The sequence below is a fragment of the Alexandromys fortis genome, unplaced genomic scaffold (genome assembly GCF_014885135.2).
Source record: "Alexandromys fortis isolate MF-2015 unplaced genomic scaffold, M_Fortis_MF-2015_v1.1 scaffold_36, whole genome shotgun sequence".
NCBI lineage: Eukaryota > Metazoa > Chordata > Mammalia > Rodentia > Cricetidae > Alexandromys > Alexandromys fortis.
Genome location: NW_026067915.1, coordinates 14,236,300 through 14,254,705, shown reverse-complemented (window position 1 = coordinate 14,254,705; position 18,406 = coordinate 14,236,300). Strand labels below are relative to the sequence as shown.

At 48.5% G+C, this 18,406-nt stretch overlaps 1 protein-coding gene across 1 annotated transcript; it reads left to right on the top strand.

The window, feature by feature from the left end:
- Positions 1-11,196: 11,196 nt before the first annotated feature.
- Ccr4 (C-C motif chemokine receptor 4) lies at positions 11,197-15,669 on the top strand. The gene is made up of 2 exons (XM_050139578.1): positions 11,197-11,295; positions 14,130-15,669. Exon 2 carries the CDS (start codon positions 14,192-14,194, stop codon positions 15,275-15,277), a length of 1,086 nt encoding a protein of 361 aa, XP_049995535.1. The 5' UTR covers positions 11,197-11,295; positions 14,130-14,191; the 3' UTR covers positions 15,278-15,669.
- Positions 15,670-18,406: the final 2,737 nt, after the last annotated feature.

Genomic DNA, 18,406 nt, shown 5'->3' with positions numbered 1-18,406 from the left:
GCTGTTTTAATTTTTTCCGATCCTTTTCACAGCTTGCCTGGCAGGAGTATCAGCTGTACGTTGAGGAAATTTCTGGGTGAATTATGACAAAAATATTTGATATTATACTTAGGATTGGATCACTCAGCCTGGGTTTCCGCCTTGGGGTTGAAATGTCAGGTCTTAAAGAGTAGTTAAGTGAATAGGCCAGTGAAGGCTTAGGGCAAAGTGGCAGTGTCCTTAGAGGTATGTGGCTCGTTAGCTTTTTGTATCCAGAATGGAATATGGCTGCCTTCTAAGAACATGGCCACACTTGGAGAGCTTTTGTTTTTAAAACAAGTGGCCATTTGTGGTCACCTGAGATCTACTCCTGGCCTGTGGGGGAGTTGGTGCTAAGCACTTTGGAGCATGTTATAACGTGGACTGTTCCTTATCATGACACAAGCCATGTTTGGTGCACCCTAGTGTGAGTTCGCCACGTGCATTCCTGTGCACGCCTGCTGCCATTCTGAGGCGATGTGTGGTTACGACAGGAAAGAGACCAGGTCCTGAGTGCTGTGAGTGAAAGGAGACTTTTATCAGCGATGAGGGACAGACAGGCAATGGTCCCCATGGAGATCTGCCCTGTTCCAGGGGGGCAGGCTGGAGAAGGTGGGCATTGGGAGGTCCCTGGTGAGTATTAAATCCCTGGTTGCCACCTGTTTAACATTCCACAATCATCCCTAATCTCTCAGTTTGTTCATGAAGCTACCCTGCTGGTCTACAATCCTGTGTACTGCTGTGGCTGGCAGGTGACTCCTAAATTTGGCGTGGAGGTGCACAGAACTCCTTAATTAATACCCTTTTTAAGTCTAACTTATCTGGGGGAACATACAAGGGTACCCTAAACAGAACTGGACTTAGTGTTGGGCCAAAGAAGCTGCCAGGGTGCAGGTACTCTGAGGTGGATGCTCAGTCTGTGTCACTGTAGTTAAGCCAAAGCTTAGTTGTTTGAGTTGGGAAGTCTTTTAGGCTTGAAGCAGCAAGCAGCACAGTACTGTTTGTGTGTGTTGTCTTTTGGGTTTGGGAGGTTCTAGGGTTGCTGTGTTCTGGTAGGTAGTAAATGTATGCCAAAGTTTATAGGCCTGTTTTTCCTGTTGTTTAAGAAATATGTGTAGACGCGAGCGCGTGCGCGCGCGCGTGCGCGCACACACACACACACACACACACACACGCTCACTCACTCTGGTGCCAAAATGTATGTATTTAGAACATCCCTCTGCTGCCGAAGTTCTGACAGTCTGGGACTGTAAATGAGGTTGACATATCACCTGTGCACATCAGGTAGGGTTGGAGCCTCCTGATATTCAAGGGCTTTCTCTGGCTTCGTTTGGGCCAGGGTCACAGGACACAGTGCCCTGTTGGTTTTATTAGATCTTATTGCCACACTGCTTGGTTTATTAGATTTTTCTACCTCACTTTTGGCAAAGTTGTCTACCTCATGTCGGCACCTGGTGGGTCTTGAGAGGATGGTGTTAATCCCGTGGGTAGTAGGCAGACTGTCCTGAAGACAGCCTTTAGGATCCCAGACTTGACTTCCAATAGAGAAATATTTGAACTTGAACAAGAGATGTAAGGTCAGTATAGTCATTCATCCAAGTAGTTCTCAACCAATCTTGCATTCCCCTGCCACAAACCCAATTTGCATGCAGTATTAGGAACTGCTTCTGACCTAAATGGAGAACTTTAGTAGAATAAAGGCCTTTGGGTCTCTCTTCTCTTCAAGAGAAAGCTGATTTACCTGTTAGGAGTGTCTGCAGAGTCCCCTTTCCGTGTGAACCCTGAAGGGCTAGTGGAGCACCAGGTATTGAAGGGAATGAGAATCTCTGACTTCGTGATTGTATTTGTATCTGTCTGCACCCAGCAGGGTGGCTGCCACCTGGTGCAGCCCTCTCTGCAGTGGCTGGTAGAGTGTGCATTGCTCTTTGTTTTGATTTGTTCTTCCTACCAAAGGCAACACTTTGACATTTGTTGTGCCCCCTCCCCTTTTCTTGTTTGTTAAATACTTGATAAATTTGAGAAGCACATTATCAGGAAATGCTGTACTGTTAACCTTCTACCTCTGTACATCCCGGTAGCCTCCGGGTCTACCTGGATGAGAGCATCCTGAAGGCCACCAGAGTAACAAATGTCACCATGAAGAAATACCTCAGTAATGTCTATTTTTAAAACTGGTCTTACGGGTTAACAGATCCAGCCTCGTGGGCTGTTTTCCATCGTCATTTAACCAGCAATGGTTCTAAATGTTTTTGTGTATCCGCATGGTCTTAGACCTTCTTTTAATGATTGTATTAACTTACGAGCTCAGGTCGTATCTTAAGGCTATCTCAGAGCACACTGGCTGAATGTTGGCGCTCATGGCAGCAATGCGTTTACTGTTCTCTGTAACCAGCTTTGCAATGGTTCTTGATGTTTCTAGCAGTCTGGGTAGTTGGCCTCCTCTAGAGGGAGACTCTTCATACCTATGGGACTCTCTTGTTTTTAGGATGGTAAATGTCTTTTCCCTTGACGTCAGTGCTGGTGAGGGTGGGTGATTTAGCGATGTTTAACTAGCATGTTACATGTAGTTGTGGGTGGGAGGGTTGTTCGGTTTTTGTTTTTATGGATCTTGTTTAATACTGTCCATTAGCTCTCATGCCTGGTCAGCCAAAAAAAGAAGAAAAGAAAAGAAACTTTAATTTTTAAGTAACTGTAGAATATATGACTCAGTTGGGTCTCCCTTTTTTTTTTGTTTGTTTGTTTTTGTTTTTAAAGAATGGTTACAGATCTGGGTGAAATTCTTGGAGGAGTGTTGCCTGATGTTGTCTCTTCTCACAACAAGGAGCTCTGCCAGCATCCCTCCCCTGGCACCAGGGCCCTCACTGCTGGCCCACCTGGGGCTCCAGCTGCCTCTGCCACTCTTAGAATTGCTGTGGCATTTCAGAGCTCATCAAGGCAGTGGGTCGTTAGGGGAACTATCCCCAAACCGCAAAGCAAAAGACTTTTTTTTTTTTATTAAAAAAATTTTTTTTGGGGGGGGGCAAGTCCCTTCCCCTGCTTTTGGACTTTTACCTTTTAAAACCTTAAATGTTATTATTGCCAGCCGCAGGCATGACGGGCAATGAGCAGGTGACGAGCCAGTGGAGCAGCGTTCCAAACCTCCTGTGAGCTCACAGGCTTCTGAATGTATCTCTGTGGTCCACAGAGGAGGCTGGGGAAGTAGCAAGGCGACGTATCAGCTACTGCAGCCTTAAAACAAAGCCGGTGTCTCTATGGACTTTAAAATTGTTCCTATGCAGCTTATTTTATTTTTGTTTAATCAAATAAAGAGGGTCTTCCTGTGAAACCGTGTCTGTGTGATCTTTCCATCTGGCTTAGGTATGGGTGGGTGTACCTCCTTGGTGGAGGGGGCAGGAGGATGACTCCCTGGTGTGGCTGCCCCAGGACTGCGTTGGCGCATGTGCTGAACTGGGTGTCGGTAGTTTATTGTTTTAAATAAAGAAAACAGAACAACAGGCTAGAGGCAGGCAGGCGGCTCAGCTGGTAAAGATGCTTGCCACCAAGCCTGAGAACTCAAGTTCGGTCCCCATGACTCGGTGGTAGAGCCAGAGAACCAACTCGCACAATTTGTCCTCTGACCTCCACATTCACACTGTGACATGCCCCCCACACCCCACGGCTATGTGAGTCCGTATTTAAATTAAAACAAAAAGCAGGCTTTATACCCCATCCTTGATACTCCCAAAGGAGGAAGGCAACAGATGTCTCTCCAGAGGGGAGAGTGTGACTCACCAGCTGCCACTGCCTCCCCCCCCCCTTTCTGGTGGGTACTGGCCTTTTATCCACCTGCAGTGATGGGGAGGGTCCATTTGGGAGCTAAGCTGCAGCCCCAGGAGGGTGAGCAACTCCCTCCTAGCAGTTCCTGCTGGGGGGGGGGGGCAGAGGACCCAGGCTGGATTCCCAACTCCAGAGGATCTAGTGCCCTCTTCTGGGCACCTGGCACACCCGTGCTTCACAGACTTACATGGAGGTAAAATGCCCATACATAGGAAGTACTTTTTAAAGATTGAAGCTAAGCCCTACATGTTCTAAGGTGTATTTGGGATTTGCTAATCAGTCTTAGCCTGATTGTGTTTCTCAAAGCAGGGACTGGAGATCACCCATTTGAAGGAATTCTGCGTTTTTCCTAAAATTTGTTGCCATTTGCCACTTGCCTAATGTGGCCAAAATAAAGAACACCTGGATATCTGGAGAGCCTGTAACTTCGTGGACGGGCTCTGAGCCTGTGCCCTTCCTGGTTCTTCCCTCTTCCTTCACTGTCTCCTTCCGGTCTGGTTATTTCTCTGCCATCCATGACTGGGCACAGTGGGAGGTTCCCGGAGATGGGTTGGAGGAGGCATTTCGAAAGAGAAGTTCATAGGCTCACAGGATGGTTCAGCAGGTTAAGGTGATTGCCACCCAGCCTGATGAATGCTGGGATTGGTTCCTGGAACCCATGGGATAGAATTTTTCCTGGCCCACAGAAGTGCCGTGGCATGTGTGCCCCCACATACTGTTTTGTGTGTGTGATTTTTTTTTAATGATAAAAAGTTTAGTTCCATGTGATTCCACTGTCTCTGGCCCAGTGAGCTGAAGGGCTGAATTGATGACACCAGGTAGCAGACCCCTAATTAAAAGTGAACACCCAGTAATACATATAAACCAAGTATTTTGCATATGGGGAGAGGCTGGAACCCTTGTTTTCTTGTTGCTGGGATTACAGAATGGGACACACACACACACACACACACACACACACACACACACACGTCTGTACCACGTGCATGCCTGGTGTCTGAGGAAGCCAGAAGAGGGGTCAGATTCCCTGCAACTCTCTTTTTCAGTCCCTGCCCTGGACTCTTGATCTTCCTGCCTCAACTTCCCAGGTTCCCTCTCCCAGTGTGAAAACAGACATTCCCCGAAGAAACTGTTTGGAAAGAGCCCTTTGGAGGTGTGGCATTGTGTTGAAGCCACTGCGCAGTGCTGTAGTTGGGTGTTTTATTTACACTTGACTCTTGGGTCCTGTAATGTGATTGATTGCATTACATAAACCCCATTAGCACTCCTGGGTGATAGCTAGGGCAGGTGGCCCAACAACAATTTCTTCTTGGGTGGAGTAGTTTGCTGGGGTTCCACTGAAGAGATGGGTTATTTCAATTCTTTATCCCAGCGGCCACACACAGCGTTTTATTTTAGACTTTCACATGGCTGTACCTCATCTCTGTTTTCGCATCCATCCTCCAGGACACCAGCCATAGCTTAGCCCAGAACACGGAGGATCCAAGCCAAGGACTAAAGCCCTCTGCTGAGGCTGTGGCCTGGAGCAGACTGGATCGGGAGAGAGGATCCTAGAAAGAGTGAAATGAGTCCATTGTATGACAGCAATGGGGGGAGGGCACCTCATTTGGCACAGTAGCCCATAGGGTTCTGAAGAGCAAGCTTTTTGGAGCTTAAACTGCTTAGCATGTTGGCTTCAAAGTATGGAGTAATTCCAGAACAGGGTGGTCCGTGTCAGGTACAGGAGCCCAGTGTGGTGGTGAAAAGTCCGAGGCAGGCCTGAAGGAGAGACCACAGACAGGTGTGTGTGGGGAGGGGGGAGCTCCTGGAGAGAGATCCTGAGAGCAGGTAGGGACCAGGTGGAGTTGAAGATCCAGTTGGAAGATTCTGTTCTCATTCATAGGTCAGTGATTTGACATAGGCTAGAAAAGACTTGATTCCAGCTGTGTTCCTGACCTATCTATCCCATTCTGCAGAATCGAGGGAGATTCTCACTGTAAATATATCACCCACTTGTGGCCTTAATGCATAAACCCAGCTTTCAGGTCCCGTAGCCTCTGACTATGTGTTAAACCTATCTCATTTGGGGTTTAAATGCCTTATCTTCTAAGTAAACCACGAACAAGACTTGGCCCAAGCCACTAAGCCCTGCCCTGGCTTGCTGTGATAGAGTTCATCCATTCCAATCTGTAACATTCTCTAAAGATGATCACCGGTAGCTGAGCGTGGTCACCTTTAATCCCAGTACTCAGGAGGTAGAGGCAGGTGGTTCTCTGAGGTCAAAGCTACCCTGGTCTACGGAGTGAGTTCCAGGACAGACTCCAGAGCTACAGAAAAACCCTGTTTCAACCAAAAAGGGGGAGGGGGGAAGGATGGTCACTGGCATCTTTCATTGCCAAGTGGGGGGTGGTAGGCATAGTGACAGTGTGGGGTGCCTGGCTGTGGAACAATGGTCTGGCTTGAGGTGTCGGTCATGGAGACCTCACCCGCAGGGAGCCTACACTACACACTTCACTTCCATCAGGCAGTCTTTGAGACGGGGTATCCTTGTGTAGCTCTGACTCAAGATCCTGCCGTGCTGAGGGTACAGGGGGACCCCTTCCTACCAGGAATCATCTTTAAGAAAAAGTCATGGAGGCCAGAAGAGGGAAATGGATTACACACACACACACACACACACACACACACACCACCACCACCACCACCACCACCACCACCACCACCACCACCACCACCACCACCACCACCACCCAGAGCTGAAGTTAGCCGCAGCTGTGAGTCCCCTATCATGGGTGCTGGAGCCCAGCCCAGGTCCTCTGGAAGAACAGCAAGTGCACTTAACTGCTGAGTCATCTCTGAAGCCAGGGATTCATGGAGTCGAGGAGATAAAAGACAAGAGACAAGGAAACAGGGATCATAAATATGGAGCACTGTTTTTTCGCTGGTGTGAGTAGAACCCAGAGTCCAGAGCCTGCAAGCCATGTACTTTACCGCTGAGCGCTGCCTCGGCAGTGAAGAAAAGTAGAGGGCACAAGATGGCTCCGCAGGTAAAAGTGCTGCTGCCAAGCCAGACAACCTAAATTTAATTTCTGGAAGCACATGGTGAGAGGAGAGAAGGATCCCCCAGAAGTTGTCCTCTGACCCCTACACATGGACCATAGCTAGTGCATGCTACCTCACATACAAACATACATACATACATACATACATATATACATACATACATACATACAGAACACTTCTTGCCGGGCAGTGGTGGCACACGCCTTTAATCTCAGCATTTGGGAGGCAGAGGCAGGCCTGGATTACAGAGCGAGTTCCAGGACAGACTTCAATGCTACAGAGAAACCCTGTCTTTAAAAACCAAAAACAAACAAAAACCAAAACAACAACAAAAGTTTGTTCTTGAGATAGGGTTTTACTAGGTAGACCAGACCGGATTCGAATCCCCCAGAGATTTGCCCGCCTCTGCCTCCGGAATGCTGGAATTAAAAGCTTGGCACAACATCGGACTCCGGTTCCAGCTCTTTGATACTGAAACCCACTTCCTAAATGACATCGTCGTGAAGTGGGAAATGCTGCCATCTGCTGGCCCTTATAGTTTCTACAGCCAATTTGGGGCTGAAGGGCCAACCCAACCTTTGTCAGAGCCGGGAAGAGCCCAGCGTGCTGAGGGGAACCTGTGAGGAGTCTGTGTCTCACACAAAGGAGGCTCAGGGACATCCAGTAACTGGCCGCAGCCGCCTTCCTCCGGGGGCAAGGGCTGAGTTCTCCCATCAGGAGAGTTCTCAGAGCTCAGGTCGAAGCCCACGCGGCTCAATGAAGAGCATGACCCTGGAGCACCCTGGAAATGAGGGGACCCGGAGCAAAGGGAGGCCATCTTTCCTGTGCCTCCCGGCAGCCCTTGAGGCTCCTGCTTCTCCCAGCAGCCACCTGGGCAGAGGAGCCTCAGTCCCCGTCCCAGCGGAGGCAGAGGGAGGGAGATCTGTGAGTCTGAGGACAGCCAGGGCTACACGGAGAAACCTCAAAAACACAAACAAACCAGAAATTAACCAAACAAAAAAGATCTGTCACCCTGTCGCCGCCTTCCCCATCCAAGGAGTAGACTCGAGCTGAGGCGACACGGTGATCCTCAGAGTTCATCGCATCTGTCCAATAGAGCAAATGCTGTCATGACTTTTGAGTGCGTTGCCTTGACTCTCCCCTGAAATCTCTATGACTTTGTTCCACGGATAGAACCCTCCCACGCTGTCCCTACTTCCCCAGTCTTTAAGCACCACAGCTGGTATCAGCTTTTCATTGCATTCATTTCCCCGCGCCCCCTTAAAGCCAGGAGTGGTGGCATCTGCTTTTCATCTCAGCACTTGGGTGGCAGAGGCAGGAGGATCTCTGTTAGTTTGAAGCCAGCCTGATCTACATATTGTGTTCCAGCACTGTCAGAGCGACCTGTTTAAAAAAAAAAAATTAGATGGGGGCGAGAAGCAAAGAGGAGGGGAGGGAGAGGGAACTGTGGTTGGTATGTAAAACAAACAAACAAAAAAAACCCAAAACTTTCAAATAAAGAAAATAGATTGATTTATTCTATGCAGATACGTGTTGTTCATGCATGTGTGGCTGGCACCATCTGTGTGGCTGGTGACCCGCCGGAACTAGAGTTACAGATGGTTGGCAACCACCACGGGAGTGCTGAGAACCGAACCTGTGTCCTTAAAGGCAATAAATGTTGCTAACAGCTGAGCCATCTCTCTAGCCTCTCATTATGTATTTTATCCGACTCACTAAGCTTTTCATTTACAAAGTTTCTATTTTTGCTTCTCGTTTTCTTTATTCTTGAGACTGGATCTCACTAGCTGGAATTAGTATATATGGTTGAGGTTGACCTTGGACTCCTGTCCCCCCCCCCCCCCCCCCCCCCCCCCCCCCCCCCCCCCCCGTGTCTCTACTTCCCAAGTGTCAGATTATAGGCGTGTGTCATCACGTCCAGTTTGGACTCAGTTTTGAGTCCCTGGCTTGATACAGTCCGTTCCCCTCTCAGCAGCAAAAAACACTTTCCAAATCTCTCCCTTAGGCAGGTCCTCATGCTCTGGTACCACTGTGAGCAGCCCCATTCCCCCAGCCACCCCCCCCACCCCCCCCCACCCCCGCCAGGTGCAGACGGCTGGGGTTAGCCCCTGTGCTGAGTTACTCCGGTTAGCCAATCAACAGGCGCCTAACTAACCTCACCTGGAAGTCCTCCCTACCTGCTTTTCTAGCTCTGTCAGCCTTGCCTGGCAGATTTCTCTCGCTTCTAGCCGGACTAAGCCACTATGGTTCCGCCGCAGATTCCCAAGGGTCTCCAGGAGGCCTGGGGGGGGGGTGGGGACACTTCCTAGTTCAGATGTGCTGCTCCCACCGGTAACCTGAATTATTTTCAGTCTTTGGTGTTTGATTCAGACTTGGTCCACAAGGGGGCGCTACAGCTCCACGCCGGACACAGGCCTGGCGTGGTGGTGTCTGGGCAGGCTTTTCATTGAGTTTTGTTTCTTCCATGGGCTCCTTTCTTGAAAATCAAGCCTAAAGCGGCTGTGAAAACGTCAAGAGCAAGATCGCAGGCCTAAGTGTGCCCCTCTGGCTTGGGACGAGCCTTCTGCCCTGTGGTTTCCTATTTCTTCACATGTGATCTGGACATAGTGAAAAAAAATTTCATTCATGTACACAAAATGCATCCTGGTTACCTACTCAATCATATTTTTGATTTTTAATTTATTATTACTGTTGGTTTTTAAGATTTGTTTTCGTCAGGTTTAGGGGAACACGCCTTTAATCCCAGTACTTGTATTGCTTCTACAGGCAAGACAATTTTAGGGTAGCCAAGGTTACATGGTGAGGCCTTGTCTCAAACTCCAGAACCCCTGCCCCTGAAAAAAAAAATCATTTATTTTCATTGTACGTGTATGAGGGTTTTGCCTGCATGTATGTAAGTGTACCACATGTAGAACTGGAGTTACAGACACTTGGGTACTGAGAACCCATCCCAGGTCCTCCGGAAGCACAGCCAGTGCACTCAGCCATGGAGCCTGACTAGTGTTCTCCGGGCTATGGTTTACTTACCGCCCTGACTGCTGGCTACCTCTGGGCTAATAACTGCTCCATTTCAAAGGCTGCGAGTGGCCCTTAGTCTCAAGAATAACTCACGGTTCACTGAAGCAGCAGCTGGGACCCAGGAATGGCTAAGGGGGACATGGCAGGCTCAACCATTTCTCTGTCTACTTCTTTCGTGGATGGGTAGTTTGCCTCCGTGCGTATCTGTGTAGCACCTGCTCGCAGAGGCCAGGAGGAGGCATCGGATCCTCTGGAATCAGAGTTATCACTACAACCTGACCCCTTATCCAGGACAACCAGCTTCCTTATTAAATTAGAGCCACCTTCCAGGTCAGACAGACACAATTAGATCAACTTCCCCCTACTCTACATATGAGTGAGTGCCTTTTGCCCTGAGACGCTCCCCGCCTCTTGCTCTGGCCATGGGAGATCTGGGAAGTCTCTGGGGATTTAGGCCAAGTCATTTGGAGAGCATCACACAGTCGAGTGTCTGTCTGGCATTTAAATATATATGGATACATATATATTTATTATTTTTGAAATATAATCTCTCTCTGCAGCCCTAGCTCTCCTGGAACTTTCTATGTAGATGACACTGGCCTTGAACTCACAGAGAGCCACCTGACTCTGCTTTCCAGGTCTGACCTGTTTGCCTTGCATATTTGCAAGAGGGAAATAATAGTCCTGGAACTAGCTCTTGTAGACCAGGCTGGCCTCGAACTCACAGAGATCCGCCTGCCTCTGCCTCCCGAGTGCTGGGATTAAAGACGTGTGTCACCACTGCCCAGTACTTTTTTTTTAAACGGCAGTCTCTGTGTGGCACTGGGGACCTTGATCACACTGTCAATTCTCTACCTCCCTAAGTCACCAAAAATACATTTTAAAATTTAAAAAGCTTTAAAAGTAGAAAAACAAAAAAAAAGCTTTAGAATATTTTCTTTTTATCCCCCCTCCTTCCCTCTCTCCCTCCCTCTCTTCCCTCTCTCCCTCCCTCCTTTCCCTTCTGTTTTGAGGCATAATCACATGTAGCTCAGGTTAGCATTAAATGTGCTATGTAGCCAAGGATAACCTTGGGCTCCTAAACCTCCTGCCTCCCCCTCCAAAGTGCTGGGATTACAGGCATGCGCACTGCACCCAGCTTTTCTTTTCATTTTTCTCCCTTCCCACAGAACGAACCATACCACCCTACCTTTGAGTTTGGGGAAATGAGTCACACAGGGTTTTTTTTTTTTTTTTCTCTCTTTTCTTTTTACTTCTTCCTTTTGTTACGAAGCCTCATATGGGTAAGGGAAGAGCTGGTATGTCACAGGAAGTCACAAACCCTTCAAAGTACCTGAGCTGCTTTAGGGATCCTGGCATTGCCTCACAGACCGTCTCCAGGACCACACTCGAAAGAGCAAGGTGAGTGGAGATGGGACATCTGTGGCTCTGTGGCTCTTATTGCAGGTGTATGAGCAACATGAACTGGTACCTGCTCTAGCCCAACATCCGGGTATTTATTTATTTTTTAAGATTTATTTTCTAGGGGGACTTGATTGGGGGAGAGGGAGGGAAAGGGGAGGCGGCGGTGGGGAAGAGACAGAAATCTTTAGTTAATTAATAAAGAAATAAATAAATTAAAAAAAGATTTATTTTCTATGTAAGAGTGTTTTGCCTGCCTATGTGTAATTGCCCCATAAGTGTGCCTGTGCCTATGGAAGTCATAAGATGTGGGCTTCGGAGCTCCTGGAATTGGGGTTATAGCTGACTGTGAGCCACCCTGCGGATGCTAGGAATTGAACCCAGGTCCTCTGCAAGAACAGCAGGTGATCTTAGTCACTGAGCCGTTCCTCCAACCCCACACTCAGGCTTCTGTTCTTGTTGGTGTTCGCTGGCCTATATCCTGGAGTGTTTGCACTTTCCACCTGCTTGCGTGCCTCCTAAGGCTTCCTTAGCCAGGCTTTCACGTAGACTCGGCTCTGACCCCAAACCTGAAACTTTCCCTAGGATTGTTAACTTTCTGCTTCTACTAACAAGTCAAGCAATGCCACACACGTGGGATTACAGAACTGTAAGCAAGTTATTCACTTATGTATTACTTTTCTTTTAAGATGTATTTGAGGGCTGGGGAGATGGCTCAGTGGTTCAGAGCACACACTGCTCTTCCTGAGGTCCTGAGTTCAATTCCTACCACTCACATGAGGTGGCTCACAACTGCCTGTCACACCAGCTCCAGGGGAGTCTCACACCTCTGACCTCTGTGGGCACCGGCATTCATGTGCACATACCCACATACAGGTAACTAAAATAAATAATTAAAAAATTAAAAAAGAGATTATTTGATTACATTTACTTATATATGGTGTGTACATGTTTATATGTGTGTACACGCTTGCCAGGGTGCTTGTGTGGAGCGCAGAGAATGATCTGCTACAGAGGACTTCTTCTACCTTGTGGACCCAGGAGATTAGACTTGGGCTTGATGGCAAGTGTCTACATTTGCTGAGCCATCAGTTCTGCCTCATTCCTCTGTGAGAGTCTGATATAGTGTAGGCTGGCCCCAAACTCACTGTGTGGCCGAGGCTGGCCCCAGACTCACTGTGTGGCCGAGGCTGGCCCCAGACTCACTGTGTGGCTGAGGCTGGCCTTGAACTTCTGGTCTTCCTGCCCCTGCCTCTCAAGTGCTGGCAGGAGCCGCTGTGCCGGGCTGACCTTCTTTGTTTGCTCTTCCGAGACTATCCTCGTCCCTGTTTTGTTTCTCCCTTCCATTTTCACTGGTGAAACGCTGTTAGTCACTGACTGACTTCTCTCAGGAGACCCTGCCATGCGGCAAGTCTTCAATGTGCCTTTCCAAGAAAAACAAATGAACAAAATCTCTGTTGAGAAACACCAGGGCAGGGGCTAGGGAGGTGGTTCAGTGGGCACAAGGCCCCGAGTTCAGATCTCCAGCAGGTAAGCAAAAGCCAGGTATGGTGGCGCGTGCCTGTAGCCCTAACCTTGCAGGGCGGAGATGGGCACCTGGGGGCTCCTTGGCCAGCCTGCCTACCCAGAACAGAGAGCTTCGGGTTCAGAGATGAGACTGTGTCTCAAAAAGAGAAGGTGGAAGGCAACAGAGAAAAACCCTCTGGCCTCATAAACGCAGGCAGAGATGACTGCATATGTCCACAGATGTGTACACATATGTCTACATGGCACACAGACATATACATAGGAGCACTGTAGGATTCAGGCATGTAGTAGTGAAGACACAGGGAGGGATTAGATGTGAATTCCTGAACAAAATGAGAAGGATTTAGTAGGGACTGCCAGGGTGCCAGAGAGACAGACCAGGAAGCAGTGGGGGGTGGTCCTGGGTCAGAAAGCCGCTTATTCCTGCCATGCTCAGGGGACTATTTTGTGTGAATAACTGCAAAAAAAAAAAATGTTTTAATCTCTGTATCTACCAATTTACTTACTCATTTTTATTCTTTGCTTACTTATTTGAAAGGGTTTCTTCTGTGTAACCCTGGCTGTCCTGGAACTAACTCTGTAGACCAGGCTGGCCTCGAACTCACAGAGATCCACCTGCCTCTGCCTCTCGAGTGCTGGGATTAAAGGCGTGAGCCACCACCGCCTGGCCACAACCAGAATTCTTAACCACTAAGTCACCTCTCCAGCCCCTTTAGCTCCTTGTTTATTTTTGAGACAAGGTCTATCTATCTAGCCCTGGGTGGCCTGGAACCCTCTGTGTATACAAGGTTGACCTCAAATTCACAGAGCTCTGTCTCTGCCTCCTGAGTGCTGGAATTAAAATCAAGCATCACCATGCCCTGCTTCCTTTTATTCTTTTACATTTATTGTGCATGTGTGTGTGTGTGTGGGGGGGTGCATTTATGCCAGAAGACAGCTTTCTTGAGAGTCAGGTCTCTCCTTCACCTCAGTGGCAAGTGCCTTTATCTGCTGGGGCATCCCCCTGGCCAGAGAACATTTTAAACTGTACCACCTTGAGGGAGGAGTCCAATCCTTACCTATCCCTGAGGGAAATGAGCTTCCAAGCAGAGAGAGAGAGAGAGAGAGAGAGAGAGAGAGAGAGAGAGAGAGAGAGAGAGAGAGAGAGAGAGAGAGCAGGAGGTGAACGCTTCTGGCTGACTCCCAAGGTGGAGGTGATTTTCTCTGACCTTGCAGTCCCTTCTGGACAGGGTGTACAATTTGGGGCAGCATCATGTACAGCTGTTCCTAGTATTATGCAATCTTTTGATTTCTTTTCATTCTTCCAGGCATCTCATTTGTTCTTTCACTGGCTTCTTCTGCTTGTACCCGGAGCCCATAGATCCCGAAGATGGACCCCATGGATGTAGCAGACACCACCACCCAGGATGAAAACACGTACAGTTATTACTACCACGACCAAAGCATTCCCAAACCTTGCACCAAGGAAGGTATCAAGGCCTTTGGGGAGCTCTTCCTGCCTCCTCTTTATTCCTTGGTCTTTCTGTTGGGTCTGTTTGGAAACTCCGTTGTCGTTCTGGTGTTGTTCAAGTACAAGAGACTCAAGTCCATGACCGACGTGTACCTGCTGAACCTCGCCATCTCAGATCTGCTGTTTGTTCTTTCGCTCCCGTTCTGGGCCTACTACGCCGCTGACCAGTGGGTTTTTGGATTGGGTCTGTGCAAGATCGTGTCATGGATGTACCTGGTGGGCTTTTACAGCGGCATCTTCTTCATCATGCTAATGAGCATCGATAGGTACCTGGCCATCGTGCACGCAGTGTTTTCCTTGAAAGCGAGGACTCTGACCTATGGGGTCATCACCAGCTTGGTCACGTGGTCAGTGGCTGTGTTCGCCTCCCTGCCGGGCCTCTTGTTCAGCACTTGCTACACAGAGCACAATCACACGTACTGCAAGACCAAGTACTCAGTCAACTCGGCCACCTGGAAGGTCCTCAGCTCCCTGGAGATCAACGTCCTGGGGCTGGTCATCCCGCTGGGGATCATGCTGTTTTGTTATTCCATGATCATTCGGACCCTGCAGCATTGCAAGAACGAGAAGAAGAGCAGGGCAGTCAGGATGATCTTTGCTGTGGTGGTCCTCTTCCTCGGCTTCTGGACGCCGTACAACGTGGTGCTTTTCCTGGAGACCCTGGTGGAGCTTGAGATCCTTCAGGACTGCACCTTGCAGAGGCACCTAGACTACGCCATCCAGGCCACAGAGACCCTGGCCTTCATCCACTGCTGCCTCAACCCCGTCATTTACTTCTTTCTCGGGGAGAAATTCCGAAAGTACATCGCCCAGCTCTTCAGAACGTGCCGGGGTCCTCTTGTGCTCTGCCAGTACTGTGACTTCCTTCAGATCTACTCAGCCGACACCCCCAGCTCCTCCTACACGCAGTCCACTGTGGACCATGACCTCCGGGATGCTCTGTAACCACGTGAACGGGGTGGCGTGGCATTAACGAGCTCTCCACAGCCAGCGCTAGCCCACCTTGTTTTCAGCAAGGGTGCCCCGAGCAGGCCTCTGAGGAAAGCAAACAAGCAAAACTCATGGAGGGCTGGCTTCTCACTCTGCAGGTGGCTCTTCTTCTTTCCTTGGAGAAGTGCAGTCCGAAATGTGTTTAGCTGGTCTGAGTTTGTTCACACACCAGGTCTGCCTACAGGGAGAGGGGAACCTGGGGAGGCCTGTCCAGTTTCAGTGGGCTTGTAGATTGCACTGAAGACACCTCCCCTCCTCCCAGCCTCCCCGGCTAGGGGACTCTGCAGAGAGATCCAGAGCCCTGATGGGTGGAGGAAATCACTCCTCCGCCGTGGAAACGAGCCTTTGAATGAATCTCCAGTTTTTGTAGAACTGTCTTGATGACTTTGGCTTGCTGTTGTCCTGGTGTTTTTCCAGTGGTACTCCATGAAGACAGATGTATAGAGAAATAAGGATTTTAGGTCATGGTTCTTTTGCTATAGAGGGTTGTTCATTGATGCCTGGCTATACATGAAGGTGATGAGGCATTCAGATGATCCTGTCTCCACTTGAAACAGGCATTTAGAACATACCTGTTAAAATCCACATGCGGCTTGGCTTGCATATATATATATATGCAAATATATATATTTGTTTTTGTTTTTTTTCAAGACAGGGTTTCTCTGTGTATCTTTGGCTGACTTCAAACTCACAGAGATTTGCCTGCCTTTGCCTCCCGAGTGCTGGGATTAAAGGCATGCACCACCAGGCCTGACACTGATCTATGTTTTAATTATGACAGGTGGTGGTTATTCAAATCAGGGTAGGGGGTGAAATGCCCTTGTAATCTTAGCTGCTCTGTGGCTGAGACCAAGGGATCTTAGATTCAAGGATTACCTGGATAATACCAAAACCCCAATGTTTAGCTCTGAAAGGCTCTTCTGAGTACCCTAAATTCATCTTTCTCTCTCTTTTTTAATATGATCATGGTGGCAAGTGTTTTTTATCCCAGCAACTGGGAGGCAGAGGCAGGAGGATCTCCAAGTTTGAGGTCAGCCTGGTATATGAATTTAGTTCCAGGATAGCCAAGGCTATACAGAGAAACCCTGTTTTGAAAAACAAAAACATTAACAAAACCAAAAACCATGAGCTTTATGAGCCAGGTGGTGGTAGCGCACACCTTTAATCCCAGTACTTGGGAGGCAGAGGCAGGTGGATCTCTGTGAATGTGAACCCAGCTTGGTCTACAGAGTGAGGTCCAGGCCACTCAAAGCTACACAGTGACACTTTGTATCAACAAGGAAGGAAGGAAGGAAGGAAGGAAGGAAGGAAGGAAGGAAGGAAGGAAGGAAGGAAGGAAGGAAGGAAGGAAGAAAGATGGTATATTAATAAAGTATGACAATATCTACTGAGATAAGGATTAAAAAGTCATTATTGAGCCAGGCGGTGGTGGCGCATGCCTTTAATCCCAACACTCAGGAGGGAGAGGCAGGCTCATCTTTGAGTTTGAGGTCAGCCTGGTGTACAAGAGCTAGTTCCCAGGACAGGCTCCAAAGCTACAGAAAAACCCTGTCTCAAAAAACAAAAACAAAAAAAGTCATTACTAGTGGGTGTTAAGATAGCTATTAAATTATAAAGTTGTGCTGGGCGGTGGTGGCACACTCCTTTAATCCCAGATCTCAGGAGGCAAAGGCAGGCGAGCTCCAAGTTCGAGTCCAGCCTGGTCTACAGAGGGAATTCCTGGACAGCCGGGGTTAGAACAGTTACTCTTATAATATTTTAATAATTTATCATGTTACATCATTAAGATAATTTGCTAAGTCTGTTTTTACTCAAGTAATTTAAAGTCTTCCCAGTTATTTTACATGTATGGTGTTTGCCTGCATGTATATCTGTGTACCACATGTGTACCTGGTGCCTGCAGAGGCCAGAAGAGGGTGTTGGACCCCCCTGGAACTGGAGTTACAGATGCCTGAGAGCTGTCCTGTAGGTGCTGGGAATTGAACTCAGGACCTCTGGACGAGCAGGCAGTGCTCTTAACTGCTGAGCCATCTCTCCAGTCCCTTGTTTTGTTTTTTAGACAGCCTCACCGGGAGCATAACCTGCCCTAGGATTCAGTGTGTAGCCAAGCTGGCTCTGACTTTTCCCAGTCCTCATGTGCTGGGATTATAGATGTGAGCCTCACATCCAGCTCCATAGTTTAAGTGCTCAGAATTGAGCGAAAACTCCAATAAAGCTTGTGAGAGCAGATCCCTCCCAAAATAAGAGCCAACCTGGAGAGACACCCGGTTAAAACGCTTCTGTTCAGTGTGCACATTGTAGCGCCTGCTGCCTTTGTAAAGAACGCATTTCTAGAAGTCTATTTTCTGAAGAGTGGCTTCAACAGGAAAATTTGAGAAATTTATGGAAAACAAAATAAAGTCGCGTATTCAGCTGCGCTAAGCCTTCGTTCCTGACCGTGTCTCTGTGTGCTCTTCTGGTGTGGGTGGGAGTTGGAGTTCTTGGCCCACCAGAGGTTTAGCCACGTGGTGTAAGTCCAAGAGAAGAATGGATGAGTTAACTGTAAATTCTCCATGTGGGGGCTGGCAAGATGGCGCAACTGGCGCACCTGGCAAAGGTGCTTGCCACTAAGCTTGGTGACCTGAGTTTAATCTCTGGGATCCACATGGGGGAAAGCAGAACTGATTCCCAAAAGGTGTTCTTCAACCTCCTTATCTGTGCCATGGCACATGTGTGTACACGTGTGCATGCATAGACACACACACACATGAGAGAGAGAAACAGAGAGAGATAGAGACAGAGAGACAGACAGAGAGACAGAGACAGAGAGAAATGGAAAGCTAAGAGCCCAGTTGGGCCAAGAGGAGCCCTTGTGTTGTGCACTGGGAGGTGAGGGCACATAGAGGTTGGAGCGGCTCCTGACTTTGTGTGTATATAGGTGTGAAATTTTGCTTTCTCCCTCTAGGAAATGACATGCAGCAATCAGTCCTTGCCTTCTCAGATATGATTCATTACACACTGTAGTCATATGTTGGATTCTCACACTGTACCCCATAAACATGTACTTGCATCCCGCACCTATCTAAAAATGAACAGGAGAAGGGT

Bases quoted from the DNA above. Each gene is read 5' to 3' on its own strand.
- Ccr4 (XM_050139578.1), top strand. From the start codon at position 14,192: ATGGACCCCATGGATGTAGCAGACACCACCACCCAGGATGAAAACACG.